This window comes from Myxocyprinus asiaticus, chromosome 39 (genome assembly GCF_019703515.2).
Source record: "Myxocyprinus asiaticus isolate MX2 ecotype Aquarium Trade chromosome 39, UBuf_Myxa_2, whole genome shotgun sequence".
Lineage (NCBI taxonomy): Eukaryota > Metazoa > Chordata > Actinopteri > Cypriniformes > Catostomidae > Myxocyprinus > Myxocyprinus asiaticus.
Window position 1 is genome coordinate 22,817,495 of NC_059382.1, and position 20,799 is coordinate 22,838,293.

At 38.1% G+C, this 20,799-nt stretch overlaps 1 protein-coding gene across 3 annotated transcripts in view; it reads right to left on the minus strand.

The window, feature by feature from the left end:
* Nucleotides 1–20,799, minus strand: part of LOC127430233 (cell adhesion molecule 1-like) — a 334,868-nt gene that overhangs the window by 100,745 nt on the left and 213,324 nt on the right. For all 3 annotated transcript variants that reach the window (XM_051679870.1, XM_051679867.1, XM_051679869.1), the window contains 3 exons: nt 13,784–13,930; nt 3,701–3,853; nt 2,401–2,538 (listed from right to left, as the gene is read on the minus strand). In XM_051679870.1, coding sequence (XP_051535830.1) covers nt 2,401–2,538; nt 3,701–3,853; nt 13,784–13,930 — 438 coding nt within the window. The remainder of the gene's footprint in view (nt 1–2,400; nt 2,539–3,700; nt 3,854–13,783; nt 13,931–20,799) is intronic.

Sequence of the window (20,799 nt, forward strand, 5' to 3'; positions counted from 1 at the left end):
CTCGTAGGTAGAAGGACCGAGGTGGGGAGCCGCTTGGGTGGCTTTCCCTCTGATGAAGGAAAGCTGTGACTGCAACGTTGCCATGGTCATGTTCTCGCAATGAGGACATGACCCATCCACGAGCGATGTCTCCACGTGGGCAGCGCCCAAGCACGTGAGACAGCGATCGTGGCCATCGAATCGGAGAGATAGCGACTGCAACCAGGAATTATACACAGATGGAAAGGCATCTTTAAAAAGACGCTCCATCTGTGCCACTCTTTTAGTAGGAAAATATACTCTTTTATTAGGAAGAATATACTCTTTTAGCTGCTGAAGTGCCCAGGGGCGTTCTCTGCACACCACCAGTGCAAGAGGGGGAGAAACCGCTGTAATGCACCGTAAATCCAACAGCTTTCGAAGTGAATGGATCGGCGGAGGAATTCAGCTCGCTGAAACACAACCGCTCGGCTCCGAAGGCAAAATCTGAATGAGTTGTTGCAAGCCAGCTCCTTTTATACCCATATGTCCAGGGGAGTGGCATGGAAATTCTGCTCCCAAGGGCGACCCCTAGTGTCACTACACTGACACAATGTCAAGTGAGTGTCAGATAGGGAACTGAACATTTTGGTGATCACTAAATATAATTTTAGAAACTCTTTCTAATGTGATAATATAAAAGTAAGCAGTAAAATTCACGAGAGTATTACTGTGATGTGTACAACAGCCTATTGTCCCAGTACTGATGATGGATGGTCAGGACATCTGACAATAATGAATTCATACGAAGCAGCCTAGGGGTCAGAAACTTCATTTAGGCCTCATCCTAAGACCATTTCTAAACTCAAGGGCATTGAGCTAATTGCAGCACAGAGCTTGACGTTTATTTGGACCTAATGAAGAGGGAAATAATTATAGCTCTTCACTGACCTAAAGCTGAACTTCCTTCCCTTCTGTCAGCGTGTAATAAGACACAGCTACAAAAAAAAAAAAAAAAAAAAAAAAATACATCATTTACTGTACACCAAAGACACTTTGTGAGGATACGCTCATTTCAGCCAGTCACAATGAACCTTGGTGAAATGTCAATTGAGTATCAAAACGTTGCTCTGTAGTTTAAAGGTGATGTGTGTAATTTTTTCGAATATTTTTCCATATGCAGAGACAACTACAAGCAATTCGTAGGTTGATTCCAACGACCTGACCAGCCCAATATAGTTATGTTGGCTCAAACAATGGCATGAGATTGGGGTGGGTATATCTGTTAGTTTGGCCAACAGCAGAAGGGGGAAGTGGGCGGTTTGTTTAACATGCTTGTAAACAGTCATACTTTTTTCAAACTGTGGTGACGCATTTCTGTCTTATTTTAGAAGTTTAAATATAGTGAACTTTTTTATATTTAGAATTTATATTTAAAAAACTCAATAAATTATTATTATATAAATAAAATATATTTTTAAATTTTAATGTATTTTTGTTTAATTTTATATTTGGCTATTTATTATACTTTTTATATTTTATATTGCTTTATTTTGTTGTTAGTCATGGAAACGTAATAGTGCTTTTTTTTTTTTACTTTTGCCGTTAAAGCAAATGAGAATGTTAAAAATAATTTTTGCTACAGTCTCCCATATACTTTAAATATGTTTAACTTTCTATAGTTTACATAAAAATTGTAAAAAGAGTCCATTCTGTTGCTTGTGGCACAGAAATTACATGTCGCTTCATGCATACAGTTTACCTGAGAGATTGTTAATAATTCTGGTTTAATTAGAAGCCAGTCATTATTACCTTAATGTGAGTTGCCTTACAGTGTGCTGGCTTGGTATTTGATCCATTAACACATGGATTTCTATCACCTCAGGCCATAGCCATGCTGCTTTCTCCACAGTTAATGAAGCTGTGATATTTGTAATCCATAAACAGTTGACACATTAAACTTAGATTGTGTTTAAATACCGGCATATCATCTGCCGTGTTTGCCTCCGTTTCCCCAGGTAGTCTATGTGAATGTTATTCAACAGTCCCTCCCTGCTGTCTAATGGGGAAAAGCTGTTTCTAAGCACATTAACCAGCCTGCATATTCACTCCTTTCTGCCAGCCCGCTCTGCCTTAACCAGTGAGAACTAATATGTGGGCAGTACTTGCTGAGTGGGAGGTAAACAGTTGGAGTTCATTCAAAGCTACTTATTTAAACTCTGCAGAAAAAAAACAGACAAAAAAATAAAAATAAAAATAATTCCTCTTATTGAGTCCAGTATGTTGCACCGTTCTTGTCAATTCACTGGATGTACCTTCTAAAGGCTTAATTAGAAATCATTATGAAGTCAGAATCCAAAAACAGTGTGTTCTGCGCAGATCAGAGAAATGAGTAATCACAGCTGACTTATCGGCACAATCTTCTTTGGATCAGAGTCAGACCTTGCAGTGGTTGGTCCCCTTTCATCCATTTAATGGTGGAGGCCGGCTTGCTGCCCATGGCGGTGCAGGTTATCTCCGTCTCATTCCCCTCACTCACAATTTCCTCGCGGGACTCTAAGATTGGGTTGCCTGGTGGAACTGACAGAAGATCAACAAAAGGATTAGAAATGGTGCGGAAGCTCTTCTGCGTTGGATCAATGTTTTTTTCTTTTTTTTTTTTTTATCTGGCTGCTCGCTAAAGGACAAACTGTTATTTTACAAAGATCTGCTGATGACTATCGAGAAGTTAAATCAGTAATAAAGTGTACAAAGTGGAAGGATGTGTCATGCAGGTGGAAAAGGTGTCATTTTAGAGCTAATCTTGTTTTGTTTTTGGGTTTTTTTATCTGAAAATACCCAGCAGCATACAGATTACCTAAAAAGAGGAATCCAAAAGATTATATTACATTTCAGAAGTAATCTGCCCAACACTGACAGCTAAATTTGGCTAGCTCCTAGCAATCAACAAATTAATTTGCGCCCAAATACTGTAGTTTAATTGGACACACAACCTTTGACATCAACAACTCTACTTAATTTGCTATCACAACTATGCATGATTATATTGTATGGTTGGTTGTATTTACTTATAGCATTTTACATCATATTTTCCCTTCCCTGCTGTCCGTGACATTATTAGAACAGACCTACTACTCATTTTTGGACCGAACCCACTCAACCAATTGTCAAGGCGTTTAATTGTTTGTTTTTTTTACTTTATTTCATGCAGAGAGCTGATAGCACGTTACCTCACATGGTGCTTATGGTACTAAAATGTCTCTATGACAGTTACTGTTGGAGGGCCTCTTTTTCTAATATCTCACACTTTCATGTCCTGTGGTTAAGAGTCCATGCTGTGATGAAACGCATATCCTCATAAAATTCATGCTACTTTAGAGAGCACTCAGTTCATATTCAGCTCCCCGGGATGTCCAAATACACCCCATAATAAAGCTCTAATGTCAGTGTCATTCATCGCAAGAGCCTCGCAACTGCACAAAGCTAACTATAGAATCGCTCGATGTAGCTTTTTCAACATCTAAAGGAATGCAGTCGATATGCTTGCCAAAAGCGATCTACTTATATCAATAGCACAACATCTGTTCCTTTTTGTTTGCCTTGTGTTATTGGAAACGGCATGAGATTAATTGGTTGATATTGTGTCATGGTGAGATTCAATTAGACAAGTTCAGTTGAGTGAAAGAATCAATGAGGTAAAGCAATAATCAGGATTCTAGTATTCCAAAGGAAGATGTCATACCCAGGACTGTGATATCTGCATAGGCTTCTTGAGGGGGGTCCGTGTAGAGCTGGCAAACGTACCGTCCCTCGTCCAAGAGTGACACGTTGGACAATGACACCAGCAGCTCGTTGTCTGAGAAGTTAACCAGCTGAAACCGGCTGTCCTTCAAGGCTAGGGAAACATAAGCATGAAAAGTTAGGCGTACAGCTGTGACTAAGCAATGAGACTTCCAACTGATGGTCACTACAGGAAGAAGTCAATTCAGTCAACATGCAATATCTTATTTTTATTTTTTTTATTTTTTTTAGTAGGGCAAATTCCTTTTGAAAGTGAGCATCACTATGCCCTACCAAAATCAGACCATTCGGCTTCCATCTTGGGAACACTCCCGGGCAGCTATTTTCAATGGATACAAGCAGCATGAAAGTACAGCAATCTACTTGAACATATTTAAAAGCAGAAGTAAAATCTGACAACAATGGTATCATAAATTGTGTTTCTTAAGCTCAGATAATGCTAAAAAACGCTATTTTTCAGGCTGGTCCAGCTAATGCACATGCGCATTCTCCAGTTGACTGACAGGCGATGTCTGTATCTAAAAGGTGATTGGCTCTTTTACCTGTAAGGTAACTTACAGGACTTCCTTCACTACATCTGCCATAATGGGTGATCCAATTTCTCCCAGTGCTCGGTCTCAGTCTAAATAGTCTCTGGCCCTATACTCTCTCTAGAGGGCAGAGCTCAGGGCATTATGGTCTCATATATGCGTTTGGAACACCTTACACAAAGATATATAAGTGTAACTTTCTATTTTAAAACAGAACGTTATCTATATAACATGGCAGCAAAATTCATACTTGTAGCTGTTAATATTTCTTTCCGAATCAAACTTTTGCATCAAATATATCCTCTTTGTGTCTTTAAATCAGTTTTATTTTAAACTTGTGTGATGTCCCGCCATTTGTTGTTTTCTAAAGACAAACATGACAATATGTACATATGTAAGGGATATTTAACGTTGAGATTACATGCAAATACCAGGTGTTGGGTGATTCGATCAGTAGTGGGTTTGGTTATTAGTAATAATTAATAATTATCAAAGATAATTATTAATTATTAAAATCAATAAAACATTGATTAGAATCAACATTAGCTTTTAATCCTTTAAATCAACAATCATCAAAGATAACCATCAATTTTAATATTCAATAGAATATTAATTATTATCAAAAATCATTATTAATTATTAAAATCAATAGATCATTGTTTAGAATTAACATTAGCTTATTGATCAAATCAACAATCATCAAATATAATTATCAATGATCAAAATCAATAGAATATTAATAAGGATTAATATCGCCAGGGCACCACCCTGGAATCAGGGACTACTAACCAGACAGTATTGCAGTCTCACTATAGGATTGCTCTCTTAGGAAAGTCAATGTCCGGAGAACATCGACATTCAAAAGGAAAACAATGAAGGCTTGAATCCAAGAACTGACATCCCCTGTCAGCCCTTGACACAGGTGCATGCAGAACAATACCAAAACATTAAAGTATAACAAAGTTTATTAATGCAGTATATCAATTAATAATGGGAGGAAGGTATGTGTGTGTGTGTGTGGGTGTATGTGTGTGTGTAAAGAGTGGAGTGCACAAAATGGCGGACGTGGCTCTCGTGGAGAATATGTCACGCAAGGTTTCCGGCCAGAGAATGTGGCTGCAAATGTGGGTGGAGAGACTGGTTAATGGCATCTGTCCATTTAACGCATGTCTCCACTGATACGATAACTTATGGACAAAGCTGGACTCTATCGCCAAGTTATCTGCTCACCAAATGTGTGTGTGGGTATGTTTGTGAGGGGTCATGTGTGTGTGTGGTTAGTACGAAAGAGAGAGAACAGAGTGACGGCACAGAAGCCGGTTAAGCGATTGTGGGAGAGAGGACAACCGTTATTTTATAATTCAGAGACGCGGTGAATGGCTCGTAATCCGTCCGCTGTGGTTGTTGGTTCTTTAATGGATAAACTCAGTGTGTTCTCACCCGCGATGGCGGAAATTCACCAACAGTCCAACGTGGTTGGACTACAACATAGCAAATCTCATTCTTGGTAACAGTAAATTACAATAATCCATTGAGTATTATTAGCAGCATTGAGCAGACACGACGGTCCATAAACTGTACAAGCAATGGCCTTGACAAGAATAACACACAATAATAATCTAACTCTGCCCAGAGATAAACCTCTTACTTGAATCGCGTGAGGATGTGGGTAGAATGTGTGATTGTCCGTCGTTTGACTCCGACTCGGTTCCTCGAATCTCGGGTGATGACGGGAGGCCATTTCCTCGCTCTGTCAGCGGGCGGTACGACGGCTGATTCACAGTGGATCGGCGGAGAAAACAGCAAAGTCGACTCAGTTGAAGAAGGAAGAAAATCTTCTTTCTTCACTTCTGCATGAAAATGGGTGAGTCGAGGATTGCTCGGCAGTGTCCTTCGGATCCGTTCGCATGCTTGGTGGAACACGGAGAAATCTCAACTCATCCAACGAGATGGAGATTGTATGGCCAAAGTTACAGGTACGTACATTACTTCCTTGGGCAATGAGGCTACCTGGGAATAGCAGGGCTGCATTTAGACGAGGCACATACTGTCTCTGGAAGCAACGCCCAGAAAGATCTCAGAGGTTTTTATACTCACGATGACGTCATGTTGAGGGACGCGTTCTGTCGTGCATTTCATCCAATAGGAGTTGAGAGTTCGATCCTTCAGAATTTCACACATAGGTGTAAAGTGAGCAAGGCTTCATGGGATCTGTTGTCTGTTTTGGACTCCCTTTGTTTGATTTTGGCGCTGTTTGTGTTATCAGGCTTCTAGTGTCCTACAGGCCGCAGTCAGGCTTCGTGACTGTGTGTAGGCCTGCCTTTGTCTCTTATCTGACTATCTGAGGCCCAACACCATGCAACATCTTAAATTACTTCAGGTAAAAAAAAAAAAAAAATATTCACAATTTAAGATCACATGGTCATAATCAGCTAAATTACTTCCTCAAAGTGACCATCGCATGTACCCTTCACAAAACTGCCTTGTGGAAGGGCCCTTTGTGAAGGGATTCAGTTGCTTCAGTTGCTTCAATTGTTTGGAACGATTCTTCGAGTACAATTCCATACCGGCAGTGCCTTTCAATGGCACATTTTGTTTGGAATCCAGCCCTTATGAGTTGTCAAAAATCAAGGTTTTTGACACAAGCTCGGAGTTGAGGAAGTCAGTGATCTAATTTAGCAACTCACAAGTTTAATACCTTTGATGGTGTATTTTAAGAGCCCCTCTTAATCCCAACCCTGAACCTGAGGAGCATTTGGAAGTCTTCTTCCGAAGAATAATGATGAGGCCAGATTGTTTTGAAAAAAAAAAAAGAAGTAAAAAAAAAAGAAAGACACTGGCCGTGGAATAAAAGGACTGATTTTATTAGTGCAGGGACTGAATTGCAATTGATGTTGGAAGTTTCTGCACTATGCATTAAACAGCTCTAAAACGTAAAACGATAGTTCACACCAAAATGAAAACTCATTATTCAGTCACCTTCATTTTGTTCCATACCCCTAGAGCTTTGTTTTTTCTTTGGGACACAAAAGGAGATTTCATGCAGAACGTTTGCCTCGGTCACCATTCATGTTCATTAAATTTATTTATTCATTTATTTATTTATTTTTCATTCAATGAAACAAGTGAAAGGTGATTGAGGCTAAAACTGGAACAACCTAAGAGTGAGTAAATTATGACAGAATTTTAATTTTTGGGTGAACTATCCCTTTAAGGTAATGCTGGATGGCTGTAATTCGTCTATATTAGTACAGTACAGTACATCTCTTCTAGAAGTGCTGCAAAAGAGAAGTAAATCTCTGAAAAGCAAACCCGCACATGAACACGGCTCATTAGAGTGCATTAGAAATTCTAAAGCATCAGAGTCAGTTCGAGGCTGTCAGTGAGTGAATGTGATTGTTCTTTGTCCCAGCTGGCTAGATATGCTCTTTAGATGTCCTAGCCTGCTACCCCAAATTGACACACAGATTGGAAAATTAAAGGAGATGGCTTGCAGCAAATTACACGTAGCATGTTAGATGAAACAAATAAAACTTTGATTGTCGTGTAAAACAGCAGAGTGCTATTTCATTGTGCATTGATGGAAATGCAATGGGTAAAATGGCTTGGCTTTGGATTGTCTAAAATAAGGGTGTGGCCTGATGTTGTTTTGCATTGTAAAACAGTTTACACTACAGTATATTTACCGTAGACAGTTGTCTTGCATAGCCAGACTTTTGACTTGTGGCATAAAGTCTGATCTACATTGCTGGTTTTACTGGCCAGAAACCGGTCACTTAGACAGGAAGAGACTGCCTGATTCACAAGTAAAGCGACCAACCACGGTTTGGTTTGTTTTTACGTGCCATTTAGGGGCGTTTTTATCTGAAATAGATTATAACACAATAATAAACAGGTGTTTAATAATATACTTGTGGAAATCTAGTTAACTTGATACTAAGTGCCTAAAACTAAACACAGAGTATACATTTTATGCAACCTGGTCTCATAGAACGAACGTTACTCTAAACGTAATGCAAACTGACTTTTACATGGCACTTTCTACATTTTGCTGCAGTTTCCTGGTGAAATGAAGACTAGAGGCATTACAACAACTGTGCGTTTTATTCATTATCACAAAAATCATAAGTACAATTGCTGATTATGACTTTATAAACACATATTTTTCACTCTATTACTCACCTCCGCTATGTAATGATATCAACATTTTTTTACTGTTATGCATTTTGAAACATTATAACGATTTGAAAACGAAACATTATAACACTTGTATTACAGACCCACCTACATATTCACACTTATTCCTGAGTCTTTAGCTTGACTGTTAGCTCACGTGACAGAGCGTTGGACTTTGGACTCAGTGACCAAGGTTTGTGTCCAGCCAAAGATGCACAAAAGTGAAAGTGGCATAGAAGTGACACGAAATGACTGCTTCAGTAAAAAAATATTATTATAATTTTTTTATTTGCATTTTAAAACACTATCGGTTAGGGTTAGGTATTGGTTAAGGGCAAGGATGTCTTTTTGGACACTATTGGTTAGGTTTAATGTTAAGTTTTAGGTTAGGGAGGTAAGTTTCAGCTCCATCTAAAATTAACCTAAAAAACCTTGTCTAATTACAACCTCATTTTACTCGATTTTGGCACCTCCCACTGGACATTTCACTTGGAAACTGCAGCCAAACATTTAATGAAGCACGTAATTTCAGTTTTGCAAAAACGTTGCAATACTCACGTAAATTTCATGAGACCAGGCTGATTTTATGCCACTAACCTTCTAATCCAGTGAATAGTTGTTCCTCAGAAGTGCTCATCGTACCAACTGATTACCTTGTTTACAGGACTTTGTTTCTAAGGAAATTGATTAAAAAAAGCTGTGTACTCTTATTGCCAGAAGTTGCATAAAGACAACCAATCAGATTTGAACAAGCATTTCAGCCATCAATTGCCATTTTTGTGTGCAAAATCCTGTACAAGCAAAAATGATCAAACTGGAAATCAACATGTTGCTTCCGAAAGTTCATGTACCCTTAAAATCAAACCCATTCAGTCAAATGACAGAAAAGTGCCATCCCTTATCAGATATTTTTGCATCGTTGAACACATTTCACTCTAGCGCTACCTCTGAGACATTGGCTTTGGTCTTGTGCAAACCAGGAAGTAATCGCATTTCCATAAACTTTGATCAGAGTGATTCAGAAGTCGCATTTATACTCAAAAATTATATTTTTAGGGGGACCTGGGTAGCTCTGCGAGTATTGACGCTGACTACCACCCCTGGAGTCACGAGTCCAAATCCAGGGTGTGCTGAGTGACTCCAGCCATGTCTCCTAAGCAACCAAATTGGCCCGGTTGCTAGGGAGGGTACAGTCACATGGGGTAACCTCCTCGTGGTCGCGATTAATGGTTCTCGCTCTCAATGGGGCGCATGGTAAGTTGTGCGTGGATCGCGGAGAGTAGCATGAGCCTCCACATGCAGAGTCTCCGCGGTGACATGCACAACAAGTCACGTGATAAGATGCATGGATTGACGGTCTCAGAAGCGGAGGCAACTGAGACTTGTCCTCCGCCACCTGGATTGAGGTGAGTAACCATGCCGCCATGAGGACCAACTAAAAGTAGTGGGAATTGGGCATTCCAAATTGGGAGAAAAGGGGATAAAACATTTTTTTTTAAACAATTACATTTTTACTCCACTGATGTACAGGTTTAGGGTTGGGGTTTGGGTAAGGGGGGTAGAGTTAATAAAAATATGCATTACTGTTGAATATATTACATAATTTACAACTAAAACTCCAACTCACTTTTGGTGCTACTCTGTGGACATGTCACCCACATATGCCCATATGTTCAACAACACTTCCAGCTTCAGCCACTGGAGGAAGTGGCTTGAAACTTGGTAAGCACAGACCAATTTCAGTACCAAAACCTTCAACATACTGTTGTCAAATTCACAGTGTGATCAATATAAAGCATCAGACGGTCAGTGAACGGACAGTGGGATGTTCGTGGACCTGCCAACTGAGGTTTAGACTAAGTAGACTGTATGGCATGACACTGAAACAGTCTTGCCGTTAGTTCTTGCCATTAATAGTAATTTCAGTGTACTGAAAGGTTAATTCACAAAAAAAGAAAGTGACAAAAATATCTAATTTGTAGTGAATGTCATTAAGTCTTGAGAAAATTAAAATAACAATTCCTCAAGCATCACATTAAAAATCATTGTTTAATTTTAAGTTGCTCTTAAAAGGCTTTATAGAGCAGCTCTACCTTAAGTGACAGGAAATGAGAATAGCAGTTTAAATGTAAAGTGATAAAACCATAGCTATTGCTCCAGAGCGGAGGCAATAAGACACTGCTGAATGATATCGAATCATAATGAACTGCACGAGCAATATATCATCGGACGGTATCCACAGGTGCATGCTATATACGCTAAGTCACATTCCCACTCATGTGTCATTTTTTGAATGCACAGTGCCAGCCATCTGTGCCGGAAGGATAAAACTATGAATTGTTCAAGTGGCCATACTTTCCACAAACAGAGCTGGCAGCCCAGTAAACATTAGACAGAATAATACATTACAGCATTAAAGAGATTGAAGGCTGAGCATCCCTCCAGTAACATCAACAGAAAATAATGTCAGAGCTTGTGGCTATAGCGCTTTCTCTGACTGTCTCTTTGTCTTTCTCCCTTAAAGGGATAGTTCACCCAAAAATTATGTCATTGTTTACTCACCCTCATGTCATATCAAACCCATATGCTGTAATTTTCCATGGAAAACAAAAGGAGCTATTTGGAAAAGTCTTCATGCTTAAAATTTCTAAAAAGTACAAAAGCACCATAAAACTTATCCATACGACTTGAGTGTTATATTCCAAGTCTCCTGGAGTCATATGAAACCTGTGTGGAATAGACAGAATTTTAAAGAAACGGACTGATCTGGTACCCGAGTTCAACTCACTGTAGGGGAAAACTAATGACTTGTGTGACCTGTGTGAAGATGCATAAAAAAATTCTTCATGTTCCATGCAAAAAACATTTATACAGGTTTGGAATGACAGGTGAGTAAATAATGACTAAATTCTAATTTTTGGGTGAACCATTCCTTTAAAACCCATGTCCTGTCTTGCTCTTTCTTTCTCTCTGTCTTAGTTAGCATTGGGAAACTCTTGTCAGGTGTAATTGGCACTAAAATATGCCTGCTAGGAGAATTAGGTACCACCAAGACATTAATTAAATTAGATAAAAGTCATGATAAAATTGTAACTTGACCTTTTAAAAATGTGTTCTTGTCAATGTATTCAACTTTGAGCAATTGGAATTATAATACTGCGTAAATGTGTTTCTAACTGAAATATTAAATCACTTTTTGTTTAGACTAAAGGGTGTAAAAATTTACCCATTTTCCCTAGAGCTATAAAATCTTGGACAAAAGCTCCAACAGAACCAAACTTGAACTGAAACGCAGCATAAAGGACATATGGCCATGCATAAATAATTGCATGCATGAATGAGAATGCATTAAACAGCTTTTATCCCAATACCAACTGGTAACAAAAGGACACAATACATAAACACATGTGAGGGATGCTACACATTTTTAATTCGTTGTTCAGTGCTTGTATCAGAATATTATTTTAGAGTTTTATAAACAAATATTGCCTGTCAAGAAGAACAAGACAGGTAGGGAAATATACAAATACTTCAAACATGCTCAAATATTTAATCCAGCCACAGGATATTGTGCATGTACAGAGCATTTGAAATAAATGTCATGAAATACCTCTCAAATACATTGCTGTAGATCTGTTATCTTGTGGGCCTGTTATCATATATGTCTGCTTATCTGAAATGATTCAAGGACTGATCTGTAGGAAAATGGAGAATGCTCCATAGGAGGGAACAAGGAGGTGATTGGGGAGATTCCCTCACATTAGCTAAACTGGGTTCGAATCAGAGGTCAGACCGTCACTTAGCAGCTCATCAAGGCTCTTATTTAGCAGAGAAGACGAGATTATACACTTTGCATGCCGAGCGCCATTGAGGTTCTAAACAATCTTAAGGCTGGAATCTAAAATGAACCACTCAGAGGACTCTAATCAGCCTGACACAATTACACTCTGTCACTCAATTATTGAAAAGGACCTTGTCAACAATGCAATGCCCTGCTGCTCTTTTAAATTATAAGAGACAGGCTTTGGCCATGCCAAGGAACAAAATGATGCATTTACTGTAGCTGGACTATTTTGCTGTGTAAAATCGAAATGTTATCTGAAAAACAATGGAAGCTGTGTGTGAATGTTCCGAGAAACAACGCCTTGTATCCAATTCCACAGGAAGAGGTCACAAAATTAATTTTGTATGAGACAGGGGAGTCGCCAGACTTGTTTTAATTTATGCTGTGGTCCAAATTTTTTTTACTGATAAATTGCTGTCTGAGGAGTGAAATTACCATATAGAGAAATATGAGCAATCATGTTAATTTAGGTTTGATATTCTCCACAATTTTAAGACCCCATGAAATTGCTTGATGAGCAGTTTTCTGCCATGTGTTGATGTTTTTCTTCTAACGAAAGAGAAAGTTTGGATGGGACATACACTGTATGTCAGGGCAATTTTTTATTTAAAATAGCCAATATGCTTTAGTTACATCACAACCATGAACCATGATTTGCTACTTGCTGGTCTGCTGTAGGGGGAGGGACTTGGATGGACTTTGACAAATTTGATTGGACAAATCTGTGTAGTGCTGGATGAGTCATCAGTATTTTTTGGTCCATTTTCCAGAAGAGAAAGACTGAAAATTTTGGTCATTTTGTCAAAGTATCGGACTGGACTAGCATACAGATGACCTCAAAGCAAACACTCAAACTAAAAACCACATGAAACTCTAAATACTTATTTCATGGGGTTTTACAATTATTTAAAATGTGAAGGACGATTGTTTAATTTAGTTACGTTTACGTTTCAGTCCATTTGCTGGGTCAATGAAAAGGTAAATGTTTTAAAAAGATGTTAAGGTTACAGTTATGCAGACAAAAAAAGGGCTTAGTGAAATCAAACGTAGCTTGTATTCACATTAATGGTACAAAATACTGCTCTGCAAAGGCAAAACGCAGTAAATACACATTTTTGTCAAAATATAGTTATGACCGAAATTGTGTCTCTTATACTATGTTCTGTCCTGTGACAAATGGGTATGTCTAAAATATGTTCAGATTCTGTGAAAATTGAGTGTGAAAATCCACACCAAAAAACTTTTTTCTTAGCTTCAGTGTTGGCATAGTTACTGCATTTTGCCTTTGTATTGCACAGAAATACTCAAGAAAATGTAAAAATACTTCTCCCAAAGTCACCACAATTGCATGCTTTAGTGCTGTTTATGCAAAACATTTCTCCCATCAGATCCCCCAAGAAAATACCTATTTTTTCATGATGGGGAGCCTGTGCCACAGTACTGATGGCATGAGAGAAAAGACAGTAGTACTTACGTCTAACATCTCTGAAGTAGATGGTCTGTCTGTTAGGGTTGAGCAGCTGGATGACGGAGTCGTCGTTGTTTTTCACCCGACAGCTGATGATGGCCGTCTCGCCCTCGACCACCGAGACATTATTTGTCACCAGGTTCTGACCCTGTGCTGTAACCCAGAGAAAACAGACAAAAAGCCTTACCTTAGGAAGGTTATTTGGCACGTCTTTTCACAATCTGGATTGTAATTACAATGCATCCACAGAACACATTTTTTTTTTCTCATTTGGCTGTTGCCTTGCGATTCAGTTAGAGAGGCAATCATGACACTTTTCTTTAACCACACAAACCAAAAATACTATTACAATTCAGATCCTGTTTCATTCGTTTATTGTATCATGAAATTGTAAAAGTTAAAGCTGAATAGAGGACTGCCATGATAATGTGAATCCCCATGAGAAATTATCTGAATACTGATGTTTTTGCATAATATGTGCATACCTTTTGGGACATAAAAGAAACTGAGAGTGACACACAAATAAATGTAACAAACAACAACAATGCAAAAACAGAAGTCAGCATGTGCATGCAATGTTAAAGTTGCTGGAGTCAAGCTTTGGATGTAGCAATTTTACAACATTTTGGGGGAATGCGCCTGAATTGCATATTTATTGCACGCACTGTCTGCATTGTTTTAACGCCTGATTCACAAAACAAACTATGCAAATCAGATAACGCCAAAACTCCCCCAAAATCCTGTGCTGAATTCAATTTTTACTCTTGTGTTGTGTTCGTTTTGTGCTAACACATTTTGTCTAGCCATGTGTTATATATGTTGGAAAGGTCTAAATATGTAGAATGCAATGAGAATATTTGTTTCACTCAGAGGCCAAACTGCAGTGAGTATTAGTGTATGAAATTCCCACTGACACACATAAATATAATAAACAGGAGTGGCTTTTTGTCACATTTTTCCTTATTACTTCCTGAAATATACATATAACATACAGTAGATAATGACATATCGTAACTTACATCAGACTATCCAGATTCAAATGTGCCCAAACACAACATAATATGATAAGCAGATTTTGAAATATGTCCAAGTGTCAATGGAAAGATGATGAACAAAAGGGCACACATTGTGTGTTTGTGTGTGTGCGCACATGTCTGAGGACTTTGTGTGTGCAAACACACATCCACATATGTGCTCATCTAAAGGACTGGGATGCTCCTGAACACTAAATATTTCTGCATTTTGTAGTATAATCAATTCATTTCCAATGGCCGGTCATTTTTGACCAGAACACAACAAGTGCAACAAAGTGAAATAAAAAAAACCAAAATTGAAAGAAAATTGTCATTTTTTTGTGTGTGTGTTTTCAGATACCATATGTGAACAAAGTCAAGGAATGTTATTCCAATTGGATTTAGTATGTAAATGATTAGTAAGAAGAAAAAAAAAAAAAAAAGTCATCCGGGTCAAAATGACCGGAACACAACATAATGGTTAACTACACAATTTCAGAGCACCATTGCAAATCAGGCACCAAAATATGCTCTTTAAATTTAATGTAAATTTGATCATCATTTCATGAATTATTGCTGCCTTGATCAATAGAAAATGTAATAAAAATATCTTAATAAAATTTCCTTGCACCAGCTTTCAGTGGGCAATAATAGTGCGACATTGTGCCAGACAAAGAGTTGTATACTGTATATAAAACGCACTCTATAGTGAGCCTAATTTACGTAGACAGGAGTAATGCGTAAAATGAATATTTGAAATTCTAATATTTGTGGAATTTAAGATTAAAATGTACATTTGAATTTTAGAAGTTTGCCAAGCACTGACAATGACTTAGGAGGGAGGTCTTTGGCTATTGCTTCTTGCTCTCTTATCAGTGTCTCGCAACACAAGCAATGCATTTTGAAACTCTACGTCAGGAAGTTCAATTTCAAAAAGTGCACTTTTTGGATGCAGGTGTGTTCTTTGCAGTAAACGATAACCTGTTGTGGCAGGGTGAGCAAGAGACAGATACAGTGGGTGTGGCGTCAAGCCTCGGAGAGGCATTTATTGGAAACAATAATAAATGTAAAACTGCCCAAAAGGGGTAATAAAGTCCTGACTGGGTCAGTCGGCCGCTCATGCTCCCGTCCAAAGTCCACGCTGCGTGGGGCAGCAGCTTCACTGGCGGCCTGTTTTCCCAGGCCCGCGGCAAGCGTGAGGGGAAGGCGGCCCGGCATCTAGCCCGTCGGCGGCAACGTGAGCAGTTCACCCCGGCGACTCATTACAACATCTGGGAGTCCGAAGAAGGGGTCCGGCAGCGCGTACACTCGTCCGATCCCTCCCAACTCTGGTCCTGGGCCTGGGCCTGGGCCTGGGCCTGGGCCTGGGCCTGGGCGTGGGCGTGGGCGTGGGCGTGCGAGGATGCACGTGTGTGCACACATGGAGATTTGAAGCCAGCTCCCTGAGAAGAGGTGCGCACTGCGTTTTAAAGACAGCGGTGATGAAGCATTATCCCCATCAGGTGTGCTTCATTCACCGCTGACCAAACGAGGCTTATTAATTATGCACCTCTTCTTGCTCTCCCGTCCAACTCCCGTCGTGAGTCTGGCTGAAGGGCTGCCCTAAGAGGCGGGACGACGATGACGAGCCAGAGGGGCGGATCATTCCGCTACACTGTATACAGTAACAGTGTTAGTTGGTTCACATTTATTCGTTGCACCCTCTTTTGGACTTAGGAGACAATGTGGATTTAAAACTCTGTTGATCAGTGATGTATTGTAGCTTTTCTAATAAAGAGACATGTTTGCGTTGAAAAGAATGCCAATGACTCACAGTGCAGCGCTATTTTGTCACAATTAGTGCCTGGTTAAACTGTAATGTGGGTGGTTTAGGCTCTGAAATCTGTGCACATCAGTGGCACAACTGTATAGTAAATTTCCCCTGGAGAGTTAAATAAAATGTTTCAAGCAACAACATTTCACTCTGCATTTGGAAAAACATGTAGACATCAGAGTGCACATGCAATGTTAAGATGTACTGGCTGAGTTTTCGGTTTGGAGGTATTGATTTTACAGCATTGTGTGTTTGTGATGTGTGCAAAACACTCGCGCTACAAGACTGCATCTCTCAGCAAGTGAGAGGGGAAGGCTGGTAATTGCTGCTCAGGGCAGAACTTTATCAAACCTCTCCATCTAAACACAAGGTGATGGAAGCTGGCAATCAACAGCAGCTCTCAACAGCATAATACCCAGACCTGAACAGCAAGCTCTGCAAACACAGACAAGCACTGTGTATCTGATACACTTCACCACAAGCCTGCAACAGCTGATAGTTAGAGGCTGCTTCAATCCCTTATGGTTTACATTCAAAATAGGGATGCATTACAACTTGCAGGTGAAAAAGCAGAAAAGCAAAAGTCACCTTGTTCTATATTTATATCCACAGAGCTGAGAGGCATAACACATTACCAAAGAATGCTTTAAAATATCACATGCACGAGCCTTAAAGAAATGTTGCAGGTTCAATACAAGTTAAGCTCAATTGACAGCATTTGTGGCATAATATTGATTACCAAAAAAATGATAATTTTAGACTCATTCCTCCTTTTCTTTAAAAAAAAGCAAAAATTGTGGTTACAGCGAGGCACTTACAAAGGAAGTGAATGTGGCCAATTTTTAGAGAGTTTAAATGCAGAAATGTGAAGCTTATAATTTTATAAAAGCACTTACATGAATTCTTATGTTAAAACTCATGTATTATTTGAGCAGTAAAGTTGTTTACATTGTAATTTTTACAGTCATTTTAGGGTTTTAGGGTTTGTTGACAACATTATCATGGTAATTTAGTTGTAAAATTGGCTTTAACTTTACACAGAAAGGGTTTGTAAGTGATTTTATCACACTAAAATCATGTTCACATGCATATCCTTTATGTCTTGTGATTATACTTTTGAAACAGTGAGTATTTTAACGTTCAACAATTGGCCCCCATTCACTTCCATTGTAAGTGCATTCCATTGTGACTGCATTCCATTATCAAAATGCTGGATAGTCTAACCTCATAGGTAATAGGGTAGAGCGGGGCACAAACTAACGAGGGGCTAGTTGTAACACTCGTGATTTAAATGTTTCGACACATGCTGGTAAGATGAATCTTATCAACACTGTGTAGAGAAAAAATTGCGGCAAAATAAAAAAAAACTTTGGAAGATATCGCAAAAGTTCATTTTTAAGTAGCAAAAGTAAAAATTCACAGGAAAGTTCATTTTCATCTCTGTTTTCAGTGTTTATTTAAAATGAGGCAAACTTGGTATCATTTTAATCTGCAGTCTGTTACTGTAACTAGCATCATACATAGTCTTTGAATTTTTAGCTAGCCAGCAGAAGTGATGAGCCAGATTTAAATCCAGGTTTCGCTGATGGGGCACATTGTAACACTGCCTTACAATGTACCCCAATTAGAACAAACTACATGCAATTCCATGCAGAACATTTTTTTTTTTTTTTTTTCACGATTTGGAATAATAGTGAAGTCACCAAAACTATGGAATAACATAAATGGAACTATGGGAATTATATTGTGACTAAACAAAATCCAAAATAAATCAAAACGTAATGTAATATTTTAGCATCTTCAAAGTAGTCACCCTTTGCCTAGAATTTGCAGACATGTACTCTTGACATTTTCTCAACCAACTTCTTGAGGTATCACCCTGGGATGCTTGTAAACAGTATTGAAGGAGTTCCCATCTATGTTGGGCACTTATTAGCTGCTTTTCTTTATTATTTGGTCCAAGTCATCAATTTTAAAAACTTTTTTTATTTTTTATTACATTTTAGTTTTATAATGAAATAAATTAATATGGTGGCACAAGTATATTTTTATCTACAAAACTAATTTCAAACATTTAAGCATACGCCTTCAGACCAAAAGATTTTTAAGATCATGAGAAACATTTCAGTCAAGTGTTTCAAAACTTTTGACCGGCAGTGTATGCCAAAGTTAATAAATGGCTTAAAATGACATAATCTTCTTCTTATTTTAATTAGATCAGATATAGTTGTTAGAGAGAGATTTTTAGCTGTCATAATGGTCATGTTACAACGTACCCTGCCTTTGTACCAGACATGAATCGCAAGTGAAGCTATTTTATATATAAATACAGTACATTTAAACAGTATATAGCGTGGAGCAGAATCTCTATTCTCTCTCTATATATACACACACACACACACACACTGGCAGCCAAATGTTTGGAATAATGTACAGATATTGCTCTTATGGAAATAAATTGGTACTTTTATTCACCAAAGTGGCATTCAACTGATCACAATATATAGTCAGGGCATTAATAACGTGAAAAATTACTATTACAATTTGAATTTTTTTTCCAAATTCTTAAACTACTTCAAAGAGTTCTCATCAAAAAAATCCTTCACATGCAGCAATGACAGCTTTGCAGATCTTTGGCATTCTAGCTGTCAATTTGTCCAGATACTCAGGTGACATTTCACCCCACGCTTCCTGTAGCACTTGCCATAGATGTGGCTGTCTTGTCGAGCACTTCTCATGCACCTTACAGTCTAGCTTATCCCACAAAAGCTCAATGGGTTTAAGATCCATAACACTCTTCTCCAATTATCTGTTGTCCAATGTCTGTGTTTCTTTGCCCACTCTAACCTTTTCTTTTTGTTTTTCTGTTTCAAAAGTGGCTTTTTCTTCCCATAAGGCATGTACCCCTGAGTCTTCTCTTTACTGTTGTACATGAAACTGGTGTTGAGTGGGTAGAATTCAATGAAGCTGTCAGCTGAGGACATGTGAGGCGTCTATTTCTCAAACTAGAGACTCTGATGTACTTATCCTCTTGTTTAGTTGTAACATCTGGGCCTTCCACATCTCTTTCTGTCCTTGTTAGTGCCAGTTGTCCCTTGTCTTTGAGGACCGTAGGTGTACACCTTTGTATGAAATCTTCAGTTTTTTGGGCAATTTCAAGCATTGTATAGGCTTCATTCCTCAAAAAAATGATTGACTGATGAGTTTCTAGAGAAAGCTGTTTCTTTTTTGCCATTTTTGACCTAATATTGACATTAAGACATGCCAGTCTATTGCATACTGTGGAAACTCAAAAACAAACACAAAGTGTTAAGCTTCATTTAACAAAACAAACATATAATGGTTAGTGATTTTCTAGTACCAAATTAGCAATTTAGCATGATTACTTAAGGATAAGGTGTTGAAGTGATGGCTGCTGGAAATGGGGAATGTCTAGATTTCATCAAAAATAACTTTTTTCAAATAGTGATGGTGCTGTTTTTTACATCAGTAATATCCTGATTATACTTTGTGATCAGTTGAATGCCACTTTGGTGAATTAAAGTACCAATTTCCTTCCAAAACAGCAAAATCTGTACATTATTCCAAACTTTTGGCTGCCAGTGTATATATATATGTATATATATATATATATATATATATATATATATATATATATATATATATATATATATATATATATATATATATACATATATATATATATATATAGTTGCAATCGAAATTATTCAACCCCCCCAAGACAATAAGGATTTACAAAGGTAAGCTTTTCTGATGACCCAGAATTTTTTAACTTTACATCTATATCAGTTGAGTGACACATTCAAAGTCATAGTGTGAATATATATCCTAATATTTCTAAATAGCAGGATTTTTTAAAAATACAACCCTTATTGCTTGTAGCTGTTTCTTAAATATGTAAGGCTACACAAGTAATTGTTTTAAAACAAAATTAAGTCACCAATCTGCAATGGCACTTATTTAAGTTTTAAAATTTAAGTTTAGCATTGTAAGCAAAAATTAATTTCTATGCAAAAAATGCAATTAAAAATAAGCTGTCTCAAAGGCTAATAGAGGAGATTATTTAAATACACAAGAAAGGTCATGGCTAAAAATACATTTCAAAGGCACTTCAATTTCCAATAGACAAAGTTGGCAGCGCCATTTATACATTTTTTAAATATGGTACAACAGCA